This window comes from Archocentrus centrarchus, chromosome 3, assembly GCF_007364275.1.
Source record: "Archocentrus centrarchus isolate MPI-CPG fArcCen1 chromosome 3, fArcCen1, whole genome shotgun sequence".
Classification (NCBI taxonomy): Eukaryota; Metazoa; Chordata; class Actinopteri; order Cichliformes; family Cichlidae; genus Archocentrus; species Archocentrus centrarchus.
The window spans coordinates 24,703,042-24,723,659 of NC_044348.1; the positions used below are offsets into that span (position 1 = coordinate 24,703,042).

Genomic DNA, 20,618 nt, shown 5'->3' on the forward strand with positions numbered 1-20,618 from the left:
GCGTACTTTGGGTCAATCCTGCCGTACCTTAGTGATGTGAAGTTTTCCTCCGGAGCCTCGGGTGCAGATGATAAGATGTTTGGAGAAGAGGAAACACTGTCTCTCTCCCTCCTTCTTCAGAGACAAAGAGCCAAGTCGGCCTCTCGTGATCTTCCCTTTCTCACTCATTGGGACCTGGATCAGAGAACCTGTGAAGTCATGTACACACAGACACACACACACACACACACACACACACACACACACACACACACACACACACACACACACACACTTAAACATAAAAGAAAAAATACTTTGCTCTCTCTTTTTTTTTTTTTTTTACCTAATCTGAAAACCAAAACCAAACAAACAAACAAGCAAAAATAAATAAAATCTAAACACTCAGTTGCCAGTTTGCTTTTATTTGGTGACCATAACTGTTAACCTTGTAATCTAACAACAACAATAACAACAACAACAAACACAAAACAACTTTTCTTTACCTTGTCTAACAAAGGTCTGGCTGGTATCAAGTAGCACTTCACAACCCTCCACAATCATTCGCTCAATGGCTAAGTTCTTCCTGATGTTCTCCGTCTCACTTACCTCATCGTGCATGATTCTGGAAGGGCAAGAAATGCTAATGAATTCAAGTACTTCTCATTTAAAACTATGTTCTTTCTTATAATCTATAGAGATTTCACAAACTATTACAGTGAATTTGGTCCAGCATTACTTTATCTAAACTAAGAGGAGCGACCACAAAATCAAATAAATCTGATAGAAATGAGGGTTACAGAACCAGAAATTGAATGTGTCTATATTTTTGGTAATGTAGAAAATATACTTTGCATAGTTCAGATGATTCACTGACTTCTACTCTGTTTTCTGTATCCTTATGCCAAGTACAAGATATATTAAAATACAGGTACTAACTGACAGTTGCTGGTTTCTGATTTACATCAGACAAAAGCCTCACTTGAGTTGCAGAGCTACATAGATGTTCTACCTGGAAAGTTCCTCCAGTTTTGATTTGGCATAGTCCAAACTGTTTCTCTCCACATGCTCATGGGGAGTGTGAGCAAGCAGCTCGTGAAGAGTCAGGATGTAACGAGGAATCTGAGAGAAAAAGACAGAGATGTGCTTTAAATGAGTTTGACTGATAACTTTTTATTTTGTGTTTTATGTCTTGAACTGCCCTTCATTTTACTTTGGGCATTAGCTATTTTTTTCACTCATTTTCAGTCCAAATTTAATATATTTTTACATTTGAAAATATTTCACCAGTTTTGTTGCAGCATTAATGCCTGGTGTATTTTATATGAAGTTAGCATGTACTTAGCATGTATGTGTAATATTGAGTAATAATCTCTAATATTACTGCAGTCATATACAGTGTATTTTTACCTGAAACATGGGGTAAGTGAGGAAGGTCTCCAACGTCCTCTCCTCACAGTCGGGCTTGGCCTCATACTGCTTCAGCAGCTTGTCAAAGTCTCGGTTCTGTTTGCAGTGAGCCAAAATCTGCAAGCTGTACTGATGGTTCCTCACAAACTCTTGGTAGATGTTCAGCATTGGCAGTAAGATGTCAAACAGGTCAGCTAGAAAGAGACGCATAAAGATCCATAAACCATAAAAATCAGAAGAATCAATGAAGACACAAAGTAGCAATGAAAAAGAAGTCGTGTGCTCTGTATTTGTAAAAATATCTGCAAAAATCTTTTTATACTCTCACCTTTAGTCCCCTAGCCTGATAAATCATTATTTTTTCAGAAGGAAGTTGTACATATTTAGAACTGTTAGTTTTACCTGTTTACAGTCTGAATTAAACTACAGTACGTGTGTAAAAATTACACTGCTTCTAAATGTTGAAAAACAACTTTCACTGTGCTGTGATACTGCAAAAAAGTTCTGTGGAATGTGAAAGAAATTTATATATTTACCAACTGAAATGATTTTTTTGTGGTTGTGATTTAGAAAAACTGAATGTCTGTGTGTCTCTTACCTAGCACCAGTGTCGGCCAGCTGGCTATCCTGGCCTTCAGGCCCTGGTAGAAGATCTGATGGAGGAACATGATGGTCTCACTAATGAAACAAACAAGCAAAATGGCTGTCATGAGATATTGCTTCTCCTTCTGCCGTTCATAACTGTTGGCAGTTCCCACTGTGCCGAGTCACACCACTCTCACAACCAGTCTGACCACCAGCCACCTGTTAAGGAAGATGCTGCTGACATCATCGTGGGTGATGGGTGGTTTCTTGGAGCTGGCGGCCATTCGGAGAGGCCGCAGGAAGTTGTTGACCAGGATGTGGAGTTGCTGGACGTATTCAGCCTCAGCTTCCAGCATGCTGAATACCACCTGGTTTCTCTTCCTCATGCTTTCAGCATGGGGTGACCGAATGTAGTCCTGGATAATGGTTTTCCACTTCCTGCGGCAAATCCATCCTCGCAGGAAACTCTGGACCTGTGACAAAAACATTTAGCAAAACATTAACAAAGTCTGTGTTTTTTTGTTTTTTTGTGATGCTGGAGTTCCTATTATTAATATACAGTTCAAAACAATTAAAGGAACACTTTTTAATGAGAGTATAGCATCAAGTTTGCTAAACTTCTGGGATATTGATCTGGTCAGTTATGTAGCAGAGGGGGTTGTTAATCAGTTTCAGCTGCTGACTGGTGTTAATAAAGTTAACAGCAGGTGCACAAGAAGGGAACAATGAGATAACCCTCAAAACAGGAATGATTTTGCAGGTGGAGGCCAGTGACATGTTTTTCCCTCCTTGTCTTTCCTGACTGTTTTTTTACTAGTTTTGCATTTGGCTAGGGTCAGTGTCACTACTGGTAGCATGAGGCCATACCTGGACCCTACAGAGGTTGCACAGGTAGTCCAACTCCTCCAGGATGGCACATCAATATGTGCCATTGCCAGAGGGTTTGCTGTGTCTCCCAGCACAGTCCTAAGAGCATGGAGGAGATACCAGGAGACAGGCAGTTACTCTAGGAGTGCTGGACAGGGCCATAGAAGGTCCTTAACCCATTAGCAGGACCAGTATCTGCTCCTTTGTACAAGGAGGAATGGAATGAGCACTGCCAGAGCCCTACAAAATGACCTCCAGCAGGTCACTGGTGTGAATGTCTCTGACCAAATAATCAGACCAAAATAATCAGAAACAGATTTCATGAGGGTGGCCTGAGGGCTTGTCATGGGATACCAGAATAAGCAGGTCCACCACTGGCGCCCTGTGCTTTTCACAGATGACAGCAGGTTCACCCTTAGCACATGTGACAGACGTGAAAGGTTCTGGAGACGTCATAGAGAATGTTATGCTGCCTGTAACATGGTTCAGTATGGAGGGATGCACAGACCTCTACAGGCTAGGGAATGGCACCAAGACTGCCATTAGGCATTAGGATGAAATCCTTGGACCCACTGTCAGACTCTACGTTGGTGTAGTGGGTTCTGGCTTACTCCTGATGCACGACAATGCCTGGCCTCATGTAGTGAGAGTATGCAGGCTGTTCCTGGAGGATGAAGGAATTGATATCATTCACTCCCTGACCTAAATGCAACAGAACACTTCTGAGACATTATGTTTCGGTCCATCTGATGCTGTCAGGTTGCACCTCAGACTGTCAAAAAGCTCATGATCCCCTGGTTCAGATCTAGGACGAGGACACCATGCATCATGTCATTAGGAGTGTACCCCAGCGCTGTCACACATGCATACAAACACGTGGAGGCCATGCAAACTGAGTACCATTTTGAGCTGCTGCAATGACATTTTGGCAAAACTGACTTGCCTGCTTCATCTTTTTTCATTTCATTTTGATTTTCAGGGTGTCTTTGAATTCAGCCCACCATAGACTGATAATTTTATTTATTTCAAAACATTACCCAGTCCATATTACTATAGATATCAGCATGATTTTTTCCCCCCATTGAGATCTGATGCATTTTCAAAGTGTTCCTTTAATTTTTTTGAGCAGTGTATATTGATAACATAAAATGTTTAATATAAAATGAGGTCTGGAAACTGGACTACAAAAAGTTACAGATCCCAGGTGTATCACTAATTTGTTCCCTTACTCAGTCCTGAGTAAGGACAATCATCACTCCTTACTTAAAGCAACGCCCCCTTTTTTCCCCTTTTTTGGTTCACCCTCTCGCTCACATGTTTTTCTGCTCACAGCTATTACACTAACTACACTACCAGCACCAAGAAACAGACAGAAAAGTGAATCTACCAATTTGCTGTTGAAGATGTTGGAATTTTTTTTTAGATTAATAGCTAGATTATTAATTTCAGAATGCAGTGGTGGCCAAAAATTGTATTGGACTTAAAGAATGCTAATCTTGTGTCTCTGCTAGATAGTCTAAGAGTTAGTCTTTTGATTGCTAGTCTTCCAATAAACACAAAATTATTTTCTTAGTTTATATCTTATAACTGCTTATAAGTCAGGGCAGGTTTTAAATGTCCATTTCCCCAATAAGTTCAGATTAAATAACGCTGCAGTTAGAGGCACTAGTTGCCATCAGGCAAGGCAGGCAGCTACAGCAGTGGCAATGAGCAAAGTCTGTAATGACATTAGAAGAGGCCTGACCTCCCTCAGGGCAGTCCACCTGATTCCACTCACTCCCATTGCAAGTGGGATGCATGATTCTCTTTAAATAAACTTAATGACAACAATGAAAGCCACTCAGTGAAAAAGTAAAAAGAGTATTCTGGGAGTGAAAAAGGAAGAAAAAGGAGAAAGAGAAGAAAAAGCAACACCGGGTGAGTGGAGCAGATAATAAAGATTAAATATAATGTAAAATTACTAAACAGTGCTTGTCTAGCCTTAACTGTGTGAGAGAGATACTTGAATAATGCAACTTCCACTAGCATCACTAGCTAGCAGAGCAGCCTAGTGTGTTCAGTTCTGCTGGCGTGACCGAATTAAGTGTGCAAGTTTTATGGTGACATCAGATTTTTTACAACATCCATCCATCCATTCTAATATAATGGTGACAAATGCTAGTTGGAGGAATTTTTGCCTAGGGCCCCAGCAGACCCTAGAATAGCCACTGGCCTCAGTCGCACACCTAGAGACTGGTAGGCAAGAAAAATGTGTATTCCCCAACCGGGTGGCTAATGTTTGCTGTTGGCTCCCGGCTGTTACCAGGTGACATAAGTTGCACCAAAAAACTTAATGTGATTAGTTTTGTCACTAGCAGATTGCTGCAGTCACACATAGTTTGCATGGAAGACGCCAATTTGTCTCTAAACATTTACCATCTACTCACCCAGTGGTACTGAAACTCTGAAACGTGTACAACAAACCAAACACACATAACATTCACCTTCAAAGTAAAAGCTATGCCTTACCGCTGCAACCAACATATTTCACAAGACACAACTGTTACTTTAAATACAAATGGTGTCTGTTTCCAGTTCTCATCACAATTTTCACAGTTTCATTAATGCTTAGTGAATAGTTGGCAAATGTTTGCAGGCAAGTCAGCATCTTCCATGCAAACTATGAGCAACTGCGGAAACTGGCTAGCAACCACAGCAACTGTAAGGAGGCTTTCAGCGTAGCACCATACCTATACCGCTTTCCAGCAAATTTTACCTACCAACTTGGAACAACCACTCATCAATAAAGTGGTAGTGGCGCCACTGCCAATAAAGTGGAAGTGGTGCAGTGGGTAGGCGTTCACCTTGCAGCTGGAGGGTTGCCGGTTTGAGCCCCTGTCCCTGCACTGCGTTGTGTTCTTGGGCAAGACACTTAAACCACATTGCCTAACTGTAGCGCCGGTCTCTGGCTGCATGACCGCAGATGCTCGTCTCTGGATGAGTGATCTGGAACGATCATTTTGTTGTGTGCCTTGTGTGCACAATGACAATGAGTTGAATCTAACATCAATAGGTCTAAATATACACAATTTTTCCTCAAAGTCAAGTGGTTGCCAAGAGGTCTGTAGGCCGGTGCAACTGGGGCCTTACTTAATACTGACTTTTTTGGCATGCCGAAAGGAAGTGAAGCATGCCAAACTGACGTTGGTTATAGGCATGCTGCTGATACTGTTTATTTGGAGTCGTGTTTCTGTTGACTGAAAAATATTTGGCACTTTATTGCCTAAAATGTTTTTCCTATGACTAAATATAGATATCAATCTATCTAAATGTTTTACTACATTCACAGACTCGTTCCTAACATAATCTGTCCTTTGTTGCTTTGTTACGGCTCAAAACAGCTTCTGCTGAGAAGCTAAATCGAAAGAGTTAAGGGCTAGATAAGCAAAAAAGAAAAAATCTCATAGAATCTAAAACACTATGCTTAAATGATTTTTATTCATCATCTTTTCCAACTTTAAAGTAACTGGCATGTCAAAGCTTTCCAAGCTCTGCAGCCTTAATTCAGATCAGGCAGCTGCTTCAGTAGAGCTGATGACAAAAGAACCTGATAGCGGCAGTGATCTAGGAGCTCCCCACTGTAAATGCAAGTGTGAGCTTCCCTGAATATATGAAGATTAAAAGTAAAACCTGCAGGTACCCAGAAATGCTGTGGCTTTTAAAAATGTATTTCAGAAATGACATATAGTTGCTGGAACAGATGTGCCTAAACCCACAGCCTTTTACCTCCCTCTGTTGCCTCTTTGTATTACTTTATTTTTTCTTGATTAAAAAAAAAACTGTACAGCACTGAAATGGCTCACCTTTTTGATCTTCTTGATCTCTGTGTCATCTTCACTGGGGGGCACTTCTGGATTTGACTGGATTTTCTCATTGTCCTTCAGAAGTCCAGCAATCTGAAATTCAACATAACCAGTATAATATACTGTGTACATTACACTGTATACGGCGAAAACTCTAAACACGATCATCTCATATTCTTTAATATGTTTTTATAGTGATCGTTAATGACTCAGTTCATGTTTTTGAATTGCTTTTAGTCCACCTGTCCATTAGCTGGCAAAAAGAAATTGTAAATGCAGAAACTGCACCAGCCACATCAAAATACCAGTTTTGTATTTCATTCAAGTCTGTTACATTTACTCCCATTATACACAGCACATGAATAAAATAAAATAAAAAAAACTTCTGATAAAGGACTGAAATTAAACAAAACAAAACAACCGCCATTACTAGCATACTCTTTAGCATACTCTCATGAAAAGTGTGATAGTAGATTATCATTTTCCACAGACTCTAGTATCACGAGCAACAAAAGGTGATTCATGCATATTGAAAACATTTGGTTCAACTGAAGCTAGCCATTAGCACATTAAAGAGGGGTGCATTTGATTTAGCTTAGACTGAATAATTAGGATACAAAACACTCAACAGCATTACAGAGTTTCTAACAAGGACATCCCAGGGGCACTACAAGCTACAAAGCTCACCATGAACTCATAACATTGTGGTTTGGAATCTGGGTCGTGACCTTTGTCCTGTGACCACATTCTCACTTTATCCTTTCAGCCTGTCTGTTTTTGATTCTGTCTCTCTCTCTCTCTGCACAGTAAACACACATTCATACATACACAGGTACTGTGTTACTAGCATGAAATTACAAGGTGAGTTACCTCTGATTTTAGTCGCTCTATCTCGATTTCCCCATCCTCTATCTGTTGTCGAAGTTGCTTGGCAACCGTTTTCTCCGTCTCCACTATTTGGAGTAGATGAAGATACTTCTGCATGAGGGTCTCATGCTCTGTAGCCAGGTTCCTGTAACTATACAGACACACACGCAAAGACCTCATTAAAGCATGTTTCAGGGGCTCAAAGCAAAGACAGACCTCTGATCAGCATATGTTTGGAACACAGACCTTATGTCCACACAGAGTGCAGAGCACTTATACAACCAGTTCTTTAAATACTTGCAGGGACACCACATGTAGCTGCTTCTGCACAAGCATTAATTCTGTACATTAAACAGGTCAACACTTGTCGTGCATTCCATTTGAGGCTTAAAAATCTATACAGCAGATTATTTTCAGCTTGTGTAAATCTGTCCTTGAAACTGTCCTAAAAGGTGTTTTATTTTAATTTTTCTCAGTGGCTTTTAAACTTTTTCCAGCATGGCCCATTTCAGAATCCAAAAAAAGTTACCACCGTTTTTATCTTGTTTTAATTCAATAAAGGTTGGCAAACTTTTGCTCATTTTCTCTAAAAAATAAAATCTTATTCATTTATCATAAATTAATTCCAGATTTTTCCCTTATTTGTGAATGCCTCAACTTCAGGGGCCTGCACCACAGTTTGACCACCACTGGTTTAACACAACAGTACAGACCGTAAAAACCATGAAAGAAAATAGGTTATTAAAAAATATTCAAACTGTATGGGATGTAGATGTGAGGAACCTTTAAAGTACAATTTTTAAAGTACCTTTTAAGAACCTTTAAAATTACCATTAAGATATCTAAATACAAGTCTTATTTACTTGTTGTAATACTACAGTATTACAGTAAGTGCTGCTGCATAGACAATCAATTTAATCTTCAATGAGTCCAATCAGTCGACCTTTTGGCATTGAATTACACATTGTTGACATTTAGAGTAATGGTATCATTTGACTTTCATTAACCTTTTTTGTCCATGCATCATAAGTGGGCATTTCACTCATTATACATGTGAGGACTCCATAAATCAAGAATCAATATTAATAACTGGTTTATTTTGATTGATTTACATAATACTTTTCATTGGTGCCATAAATTATTAGTAAAACACCGTGTTGCCTTAAGAATATCAATTAATTAATAGGCAGTCACACAACAATCCCAAGAGTTCAAACTGTGCCTTAAAGGATTTTCACATAAAAAATGACATGTTGATGCACATTAACTCATAGCGACATACATTTTGCTAATTTTCTATCAGGCTCCACAGCAAAAGTTCATCTAAACTGGACCTAATTTGGGCCTGACCACTTTGTATATAATGGGTTTACTGGCAGGAAATAGAAGCACTGGCTGTGATGGCTCATGGTTAATTTGTAATTCTATCAGAAATTGAACAAAAATCAAGCAGCAACCTACTGGGTTAAAGATACTTTAGCTAACACTGCAATTCCTGAAATAACATGAATAGACATAAAACTGGAATCTTTATATATATATATATATATATATATATATATATATATATATATATATATATATATATATATATATATATATATATAAACACCTTCTGAACTCTGTGAGGGAAAAAAAATCAAAACATTCAAGTTTAGTTTGTTCTTAAAGTTATTTCACAACCAAGCTGTAATATAAGGGAATGCTGTTCTACCAAGTGTAGCTAGAGACTTTCTGAGTACCATGTTTCTTTTTATATCTCTGGCATCATACTCTGATCCAAATATGATAATGTCAAAATGCCACTCCCCAATGCAGCATATACATGTCTTGAAAAAAAAAAAACAGATAATAGTGGAAAAAAATCATTTGGACCCAGTAACACATAAATAAGTAAGCATTTAGTTTACAGGTGCACACAGACACTAAATGGCATGACTCGTGACCCTTGTTAGCGTCCTAACCAATCTCCACTGGTACACTTTACAAATATCAGGCTGTGAGTAGTTAACATATTTGACCTTTTTTTTGTTGGCAAGTTGAAACATACTTGTAAACTTGTAAGTTCAAGAATTATATGTTAATCTATGGTGGACTTGACTATGACTTTATAGGCTGTATATAAAAGATGTACATAGCTACCATGATGTTGCACATCAGTTAATGAGGTCCAATGTGAAGCCTCAAGCTGACTGTTTTCACCATCTCAGTCAGGTTAGTTCAAACTAAAGCTTACATTTATTATACCCTTTTGATTCTAACAGGGACTTTAATTTACTATAAATGAACATCAGGTTGCAATCATGCTGACTTGATTAAGGGAAATGAGGACTTTGCTTCATTTTGCAACCACAAGAGTCATCCCCTGTTTACGCTTAAAGAATGCAGGTTCAAGGCACTTTGGCTTTACGTTTCAAACCCAGAAGCTATGTCCGTCTTTTTTGCACAGTCTGCGTATGAGTTCCAACAGAACTGAGGTTGTATGAAGTTTTTCACATCTTTATTGACCATAAATGCTACAAGCACACATCTCATAAAGATCTGCAACCTCAGAACATCCTCATTTAAATGGCTGTTGGTAAAAGGTCATATGTGAGCGCTACCTGGCCTGCGTGATGGCAGCAACCCACTCATCACAGTCCTTGACATCTTCTGTGCGCAGCTCCAAAGGCTTCTGGTTGTCATGATTGAATGTGACAGTGAAGTAATACTGGGAAAACAAAAGCATAATGAGTGAGTCAGATATTTGTTCAGCATACAATAATCAGGACATGTATTACTGTCCTATAAAATGTATGTTGCTACCCTTTAATCAATAGTAATCAGGAGCCACTTCCAATGATCTGCATTTTATTAAAAGGTGTATGTATACACACATACATGCACTTGCGTGTGAATGAGTGTGAGAGAGGGATCCTGAGGGAAAAGTCTTGAGAGATTCATTATCAAGCCTTTGTGCCTTCCGTCTGTAACCTGGCAACTCACCTCTGAATTGGCGGAAGCCTCTTGACTGATGCCATGTTTTGTTTTGTTTTGTTCCAGTGGGTTGGCAGCATTTTAGCGATACAAACACCCCTGGGTCCTCGCCCCTTTTTTACTCTCTCACCAATTATTGTAGAGGTTCAGTTATGGTAATTATGGCGAATGCAGTTGCAATTGTTTTATAATAGGCTTATGGGATAAAATCCTCAAATCAACAAAGTGGTGGTCACTGCACTAGTAGTACAGCCAACCTATTTGTAGTAGAAACGCATCAAATTATATAACGGTGATGCATTGTAAATAGAGCCCCACAAATCCAATATATTGGATTTTTTTTTTTTTATCCCTCCCAAATGCCAAGAGCAAATCATTTGTGAATGAGAGTAATGTTCCTTATTTCATGATGAGCAGCAGAACGGACCTTTGTCAATAACGTGCTTCCCATCTTTCGTCTCCTGTGAGCTGTTGTGTCAAGCCTTTTAGGTGACTATATTTAACTCCACGTCATTATGGGGATTTTTTTGCCAAAGATACAGTATCTGTTAGTAAGTGAGACTGCATAACCAGTAGTGAGTCCTGGTTAAAGAAATCTGTGAACAAATCAGTAGAATAAGAAAATATTATACTTATGTAATAATAATGATAAAGATGCCTTTTAATTGCTAAACTACATCATGATTTTTATCTCCTAAAAAATGTTTTTGATTCCATTAGTCATTCAAATAAATAAACAAGTAGACTTGAGAAGACTTTATAAAGCTCTTCACAAGTGGAGCCTGTGAAACCACTAATGGGAATGAATAGCTAATATAAAAAAAACACAAGGTATATAAACACAGGTGGGTGATGGATTAAAGGAAAAACCCAAACTGCTGGCATGGTTTGGGCCCCTTAGAAAAAATGGTCATTCAAAATTAATACAAAATTGTTCTGGATATCCCTGCAAAAGACTGGCAACCTGTCCAGGGTATAGTCCACCTTTTGGAACTGGGGTAGGCTCTAGCTCAACCCTAAATTTGATAAATGTATCCATTCATCCACAAAAAAGTGGATGAATGGACAAAAGATGGCTAGCTCAGGGCAATCAACGTTATCCTGTGATGAAATATTTCTGTCCTCATGAAAGTGGTGTCCTTCAACATGGCATTTCCCCATACACAGGGTCAGCAAATAGTTTGTTTAATATTAGAATAATATGAATAGACAGTTCACTACACCATCATCATCAAAACAGGAAAAAGAGAATATCTTTTTCAGAAATTATTTTTTAAACCTCCAATGTATGTCTCTACAGTAGAAAAGACTTGCATTAAAGATATTCTTACATATACATTTGCCACAAAGACCATAGCTTGTATTTCAATTGGCTGATTCACTCTGATATTGTCCATTTGTGCCTCTTGCCAGGTGGATCACAAATGATCACAATTACTGTAAACAGTCGTGCTCTTTATATAAAGAAGGTTTAATGTGTAATCTATATTTCAAGATTACATTGTAAAGTCAATGAGGTGACCATATATAGAGATTGATGATACATCATTGCTCTTTACTTATAAAAAAAAAAGGGAAACACATAGCCCATCAACTCTTTACACTTGCCACTTCCTAAGAAAACTCACCTCCCGTTTCTCATATGCCTATATTTGCTGTACTTGCTAAATGGAGTACAATGCCAAGGCATGTTGTTGCACATTTTGTTGGCCCCTTCAAATGTACTTTTTCAGATGCAAATAGGGGTTGCCATAGTAACTGTGGGCTTAAACGTAACTCGCCATCTAAATGGGGAATAAGAACATTTAAAAAGTAGAACACTCCAAAGAACACAATGAGAACAGAGAGACAGACGGAGAGGGAGGCAGAGAAAGATCTTTTGCCTTTTTGAGGAGTGAGGGCTATAAAAAGCACTGTAGCCCTGCAAGGTGGCAGTTGGCTTGGCATCTATTCGCTGTATTGTCCCTCTCCCTGTCACACACAGATAAGATCCAGTACTCTACTGGCCATTTCTCCTGCAGCTCTGACACACACTCAGTGAGATACAGTACATGAACACACACCGCTAAAATCTGGAATCTGTTGTAATCCTTACATGAACCAGTTTTCATGTCAGGATTGTACAGTAGCATCGTCTGTGACTACCTCTGCAGTCTGCTCGTTGACTCAGGTGTCATTTTATGTTTTTCCAGAGCGGTGATGGTGAAAAGGAAATCTGTTTGCCAACAGACACCTGGAGAATTGATCAGTCTCTCTGTCCGCAGTCCACCTTTTCCATGCAGTCACTCAGTTTATAGATCAATACAGGCGTATACAGGAGGGCACAGAGAAGCAATTATAGACTCCGAGGAATGCACACGGTCCCACAAGATTTACACATGTGGACACATGAAAACATGAGTGATTGCAAACTACAACATGTGCAGTTCACACTGCATGATCATGTATTTGTGCAAATACACACACACACACACATATATATGTATGTATATATAAAATGACTAAATGGGGAATAAGAACAAGAAATATATAAAATAAGGAAATATATAGATGTTAGATTCAACTCATTGTCACTGTGCACACAAGGCACACAATGAAATTATCATTCCAGATCACTCATCCAGAGATGAGCATCTGCGGTCATGCAGCCAGAGACAGGCACTACCGTTAGGCAATGTGGTTTAAGTGTCTTGCCCAAGGACACGACGCAGCGCAGGGACAGGGGCTCGAACCAGCAACCCTCCGGCTGCACGGCGAGCACCTATCCACTGCACCACTGCCACAAGATAACACATGTGGACACATAAAATGACAAAAAAATGAAAGAATGTATTCCTGACAGATATTATGCAAAGGGACATGTGTGAAACAGAAGACTGTGTTATGCTAACTGAAGGCTTTCAAATTCATTTAATTCGTTGTTGAAATAAATTCACTGGAGCAGTCTGCATGAACAGCTGTCATAGGAGATGTCACTCAGTACATATTGCACCCCTAGAACAGAACATTTCTCTTGTCCTGATACGGTTTTAAGGAAACAGACAGTGAGGAGTAAACAAAGTTGAACAGTTCACACTACGAAAGCAACCAACAAGTCTTTATAATTAGGTTAGTTGTCTGTCTTTTAAACAACAAATGAGCAGTATTGGGTTTTGCTGGCCCACACTCTTCACACTCCTCACAAAAAAAAAAAAAAAAAAAAATATATATATATATATATATATATATATATATTCTAGTATTGTCTGGGGTGAATATTTAATTTCTGTTAATTTAATTTGTTAATTTGTTAATTTCTGTTGGCACATCTTCATAGTCCCTTATAATCCTGGCACCTTTGCCTGCAGACAGTAGAGGGCAAGTGTTTGAGGAACATATGACAGCCGAGGTCAGCACCATGGACAGCGACACCAAGTACAGCTGTACCTGGAGCAGGAACTGTGGAAGTCACAGTTAATGGATTTACTCTGTTCCCATCCTTTATTTATTCTTCTTAGAGGCTATACAGTAAAATAAAATTATTGCAACAGAGGGCTGTCTAACATGATATCAGACTTTTTTTTTTTTGAGATAGAGAGAGAGAGAGCATGTGAAAAATTTAGGAGATTTTTACTGGGGATAGGTAAAATTGCTTGGCAAACATGCAAATATACTCAAAGATTTCCACAGCTGATTTACCAGTCTTTTGTCTTGAATCATTGGCTGTTTTTTTGTTTTGTTTTGTTTTGTTTTGTTTTGTTTTTTTTTTGTTTGTTTTTTCTGCTTTAGCAACATTTTAGATAAAATGTATTTTAACTGCTTAGCATTTGCCACCAATGAGCCAAGTGGAGATTGGAGATTTAGGACCTGAACTGAAAGTTTAGTTCAGATTCAACACAGCTGCCTTTTTTTCCTCTTCAGTTTATTAATATAGATTTTTATTGAAGTTGGAAACAAATACAAATCATACTTGTACAGACATATTAACTAGTCTACCAAGTTGTTCTACAAGCTTCTAGAAGTATCTACAAGTTACTCTACACTATTTCCACTTTTTCTTCTAATGCAGAGGTTAATATCCTAATATTAAACATTAAAATCACCACCTTCACAACAATCATCTTTGAGCAATATGTTCTTTTTTTTCATTTAATTTGTTGTGATAACTACTTATTGGGAAGTTCTGCTGTGCAAATACAGAATATATTAAACGTGGAACATGCGTGCAAGACCAAAAGCTCAGACTTTCCTTTTTTTTTTTTAAAAATTCCAGTGCAATTTGTTAAAATTATATCAAGAATCTGTTTATTCATAAACAAAGGATAGAATTGCTGAACAAATAAAATTGTCCAACATTTTGACTTTTACCTTCAGTTCTTCATCCCCCATGCTGCAGGGAAAGCAGAAGAGACTGCAGCTGGCAGAGCAGATTTCAGAAGGTGACTGCAGTCATAGCTCAGTAGCTTGACCACTTCTCTGGCTAAAGTGCTTTTATACATACTGTTTAATTTTTTACAGCACCAGCATTTCTCAAAACATCAAACCAGTTCCAACAGAGGAAACTGTGCTTTCACTAAAATTATTTCTAAATCTGTTGGAGGCATAAAACAGTGTAAATTGTTTTATTCCTCACACATATTATACTATGGCACTAAACGCCAGAGGAATTAAAAAGAATGGGGGGATACACTGAGAAAGAAAAGCATGGCTGGGACATCGTTTGGTTTTCATTCATGGCTGTCGTTAACAACCCGTGATAATGAGAGAGCTATCAAATGAGCCAAGCCGCTATAAACCGGGGAGACACAGTTGCCAAGGTAGGATGCTATTAATATCAAGACAAGGAATTAAATCAATACGTCAAAACGACAGGGAAGGGGCAGTTCTCCTCCGCAAGATGGCAACCTACAAAGTTTGGATGCAGTTTAAGTTTACTCCTTATATGTGCTGCATTCCCTGAACGTTTGAAGTGTCTAAAAATACAGCGTCTCCCATCCAAATGTGATGCAACAGATGAATAGAAAAGAAGATGCTAAAATAATGGGAAAAGTTTGCAAAGATTTGCGCCAATCCTGCTAACTTTAGGCGTTGTGTTTTTCATGCGTTTAACCTTAGAGGATGCCTGTGTGGCTATTTTAGTGCATAATCGAGAAAATCAATCGGTTAGAATGACGCCATTACGTAACTCTAAAACGTCAAGTCAACAGTAATGCAAAAGCATCTCTGGGAAATTGGTTGCGTGATGAATAGGCGATATGTTCAGGTGAAAAGTGTCTACACGATACCTCATGTCATGAATGCGGCTGTAACCAAGAGCCAGACTAATAAAAGCGAATTTTAAGAGGGAAAAAAAGCAGAGCATTGCTGAGTGTATCCGTTCAGTGAGTCTGACTACCTCGACAGTGTCAGTCAGTCAGACTTAAGAGAGCTCCCCGTGCGATCAGTATCTTACCTGCTTCTCTAAGCATTCCTTCGCTGAGAGAGACGGTTTCGGTGACGGTGCCCTGTCACAAACACATCCCTCCAACAGGTACAGTCCGGACGGGCGTGAGCTCGAATCGTTTTCGAAATAAAACAGCATGTTCTGCAACAAAGCGAACCACTTTGAATGCCATTTTGTGTTGTCTGAGCTTTTTTTACTCAGGCAACCTCGCCTCGTCCCGTCTTTTTTCGCCAAAAGAGCCAGATAGGTGATATGGCCATCATTGAGTCTGATCCCTTTCTGCATTTTGGCTGAGAATCCGAAAGGATCTGCGGGGATGCCTGCGGATTCTTACATGTTCTCCTTCTCAGTATCTCCGAAACACAGTCAGACTTGGTGGGCAGCAGCCCACTCCAGTGTGGCCATCCACACTTGCTGCACTGATGTTTGCAACAGCCGAAGGAAAAGAAGAAGAAACGATGCACGTAAAGAGTCAATCACACATTCAGCTGCACAAGCCTATCCACCCTGCGAGCTTAGGCTACTACAGTAGCCCCGACGCCTTCTTAGAAAAGCCTACCTCATGAGCCCAATCGCTCATGATGAGGACTGAAGTGTCCGCGTGCAGAGTCTACGCGAGCGCGCTCGCACGCGCGCGCGCGCACACACACACACACACAGCACCCTGCTCTCTCAGGGAGAAAGCGCAGTCACGTGACCGGTCCCCGGAGCAGCACAAATTTCAGCACCTTGGACAGAAACTCCGAGGAGAAACACAGACGGAGAGAGACGGATTTCACGTGGAGAATCCCGAAGCATATCGGGAGGCTTTTCAGGAACTAAAAACACGCACGCACACACGCACATACGTAAACACTTAATATCACACACGACTAATGCGGTCAGCGTCAGACTGGAGTGCTTTCTGCACTGAAACTCATAATCAAGAGAAACTCCGGAAGCAACACTTATCCCTACTGAATATCCAGTTGCTCAGTTAGTTCAAAGCATTTTCGTAGTAGAATCAATGTAATGCAATAATGTAAAACTGCAATATTGCAAATATTACATTATTTGAGTGAATCCTGTGATTATTCCTAAGAAACTGATTTGCACAGTGAGCAGCACAGTATGACAATGAGCTCCAGAATACATGGAAAGCAGATTTAAACACTATAAACAATGCAAGTGGTTTGACAAAGTTGGAAGATAGTCTTTGCTTAAGTTCATATGAAATACATTAATTTTCTTAAGCAACGAACTCTGTCTGACCTGTCATAGGGTAAAGAGTGGGCTACACCCTGGACAGGTCACCAGTCTATCACAAGGCTAACACAAAGCGAGAGAAAGCCATATATGCTGAAACCCACACTTACAGAATCATCATTTAATCTAAGAAGCATGTCTTTGGACTGTGGGAAGAAGTCAGGAGAAACCCACATAGGCACAGGGAGAACATGCAAACCCCACACAGAAAGGCCCCAATATAGCAATAATAAAAAATAATATACTCATAAGACTAATATAGCCAAGAATTTTATGAGTGAAACTGAAGGTGGCAGGTTGAGTGTGAGAACCTACCTACAGAGCTGTGACTCGGTGGTGCTCTTCTACCTTTGGATCTGGAGGGCTTATAAGCACAGTGCTCATGCCTGGGAATACATATATTCACTCAGGTGGAGCACTTAAGTTCAGGTTTAAGGCATTTGCACTTTATGACTATATTTATTTTCCCTAAGAGAAAAAATATTGCACTTTAATTCCATGTAATAGCTGTATTATCTATAACTCAAAGCAGTGAAGAGAGGGAGAGCGATTTTCCTCAAAACTTATCAGTTATTTAACTAAGTGCATGGCAAAGAAGGCAATTTATACATTGCTTTTATTGCAAAAAGGGAAAAATATAGCTGCTGCTACATGAATCTATCTCTTTGTCCATGTTCCCCATCTTCCAAGTTGAAAGGGGAAAAACATAAAAGTGTTGTCAGAGCACAATTTTTCTTGCTCTGCCCACATTTTCACTTCCTGTGTAAGTGTTTAAAAAGTTCAGAACCCATGATGTCAGCAAGGCGGGTAGCTGCTGATGGCGAAGAGTCCCACAATAGCCATATCAGATGGGTCAGTGTGTTAAAAATTTCAGCACAGCCTCTGCTCTTCCTGACTTGATTCCCACAGGTAAAATTTAAGTGAAATTTGCTGAGGGCTTGCACTGATTTGTCTGCATCACTGCAAATTCATTCCCTTGACCAACTAAGAAATTGTTTTGTTTTTTCCAGCTATGAAATCTTTTGAAATAATATGAAACCTTTGTCCTTGGTTCGCTCCATCCTGTTCTGCCCACTTTTATAAAACAGAGTTAACAAAAGCCTCTCAACACTGTCCACTGCTGGTGCATTTACATATCTAAGAGGGCAAGAGAGATACTCATTAGGGTCGGCCCATAATTAATCCTGGATTAGCATATTGGGGCGAGGACACACACAATGGTTTATTTCATCACAGGGTGTTTGACAGTGGGATCACAGTGCAGTGTCTGTGTGGGATCATTAAAAGGATCCAGGGAGGTAACGGGGATAATTGAGTGAGATTCTGCTGCTCTTGTTGCTGCTCTTTTTATTGAACGGGAAAGAGGACAGTCCACCTTTCTCAAACGTTATATTTCTTTATCTTTTTGGTAACAGGTGCAGTGAAGATTGGCAGCAATGTGGAAAAAGAGAGAAATCCGGTAGTGAGGAATGAGCTGCAATTCAACCCCATGCAGCCATTAGCAGACTGAGCCTGCTAGGACGCCCCAGGCTCAGCTCTGTTGCCGTGCTTCTTCCGTCCCATAATCAGCCTCGCAGACAAGAGTGGTAATGAGGTGGTGATTCTCTTCTGAGACTGGGACTGATAGTAAAGATTATTTTTATCGTTTCCTATAATAGAGTGGTTAAAATGGAAAGTGATGCAAAACACTGGAAAGACTGAGAGGTGATGACATTTAAAGCCTTAAACGTGATTCAAATCAGTGTAACGCTATCCAATCAAAAAGCATTTTTCAAAAAGGAGACAAGCACAGGTGGAGACATATTGTGCAACAGGATTTCAAGGCATCCTTTCTGGGTTTCTGGGTTGATGTGTGCCAAAATTCAAGCCAGACACATTCATTAACAAAGATGGGATAAAAATGGGGTTAATGAAAAGCGCAGATAATGGAACAGGATATTAGGGCTGCATGATTATGTCTTTTTGGCCACTGAGGGCAGAAAAACTAAGAATCCTAGAACTCCTATAAATAAGACTTGTAAGTTTTTTGGAGATAATGGTATGATTAAATATTTGGCAGACAAAGACCAATATTAGCATTCATTCAGTGTTGTGACTCTGGTACTATCCTTTTTTTTAAGTTCTTCTTTGGTCTCCACCAGCACACTTGTCATGACCCTGGGTCTTTTGCCCAGTGTTTTGTGTTTTATTTTTTGTAGTTCTGTTTGAGTTTCTTCTGCCTTGTTTCTTTGTTTAGATTCCTAGTATTTATTGGGTTTTGGATTTGTTTGTGTTTCAGCTTGAGCTGGTATTTTGTATCACTGTATGTCAGTCTCTCTTATGTTGTTTATCTTTTGTCATTATGTCAGATTCACGTGTTTTAGTCTTTTGTCTCTGTGGTTGCTGCTTCCTGCTTTATTTTGGTATGTCTTTGACCCTTCTGCTTTGGGTTTTATTTTCTTTCCCATGTTTCCCGTGCCCAGCTGTTTCCAATTGTCTCATTCCCCAGTGTGCATATATTGTCTGCGTTTCCCCTTGTTTCTCATTATGTCATCTATGGATCACTGCCCATTGTGTGTGCGCTCCCATCTATATCCCAGTTTTGAGCTGTTTCCTAGTTTGTGCTGCTGAAATTGTCCAGTTCAGTAATAAAGCTGAAGTTAAGTCCCGTCCTGTTTCCGAGTCCTACTGGGTCCATCTCCTGGCTGCCACACAGCAGACTGTGACAACACTTCATTCATTGGTTAAATTATGTGTATTGTTTTTTCCTGGTTTTGCTGTTGGAGAAAAGTGCCACTTGCAACAGACCTTTATCCTTTATACTATTATTGACTGAATTCCTACGGTGTGTTTTGGCAAAGGTTGTACACAATTTTGCCAGTTTTGTGCAACTGGTTTAATTTTTCTATATTACTTTATAACCACTACAGCTGGCTATATAATGCAAACCCTTTATTAATTAAGATGCACTATAAAGAAGATAGATTAACATCTTGTATTGATACAAGTAGAAAAACTCCTTCTCCAGATTCACTGGGATGGTTAAATGCCTGGATCCAGTGCACAGTGACAGGAGAATTAACCAAGCATGTTTTTAATGGATTCTGGGGAAAAGACAAGTAAACTACACATAGAGGGCTCTAAACAGGCTCAAAATCTATTTGTTTTAAGGATCTGAGGCACCTCGCTGCCATAATAATGGAAATACTCACTTGTTTTTTTTTTGTCAAGAAAAAAATAAAATAAAATCCAGGAGCTACAGTTTTGTATGTCTATAATTGTCATGGTTTGAGGTTTGGTGATTTATAAAACTAATTAGTCACATACGCTAATATTTAGTTGCTCTAGCTTTGATGATGGCATGCATTTGTTGTGGTGTCTCAAAAAGCTTATGCAATGCCACAACATTTATTTCCAGCCAGAGCTGCATTATTTTTTCACCTCCA

The 20,618-nt window shown here is 39.4% G+C and overlaps 1 protein-coding gene across 1 annotated transcript in view; it reads right to left on the bottom strand.

Moving 5' to 3' along the window:
- Nucleotides 1-16,233, bottom strand: part of LOC115778297 (ras-specific guanine nucleotide-releasing factor 1-like) — a 33,250-nt gene extending 17,017 nt beyond the window's left edge. The window contains exons 1-10 of the mRNA XM_030726362.1: nt 15,958-16,233; nt 10,154-10,260; nt 7,554-7,701; nt 6,684-6,776; nt 2,194-2,447; nt 1,988-2,067; nt 1,390-1,583; nt 992-1,101; nt 486-604; nt 28-188 (exon numbers count right to left, since the gene is read on the bottom strand). Of these exons, the coding sequence (XP_030582222.1) occupies nt 28-188; nt 486-604; nt 992-1,101; nt 1,390-1,583; nt 1,988-2,067; nt 2,194-2,447; nt 6,684-6,776; nt 7,554-7,701; nt 10,154-10,260; nt 15,958-16,233 (1,542 nt within the window). The remainder of the gene's footprint in view (nt 1-27; nt 189-485; nt 605-991; nt 1,102-1,389; nt 1,584-1,987; nt 2,068-2,193; nt 2,448-6,683; nt 6,777-7,553; nt 7,702-10,153; nt 10,261-15,957) is intronic.
- Between the last annotated feature and the right edge of the window lie 4,385 nt (nt 16,234-20,618).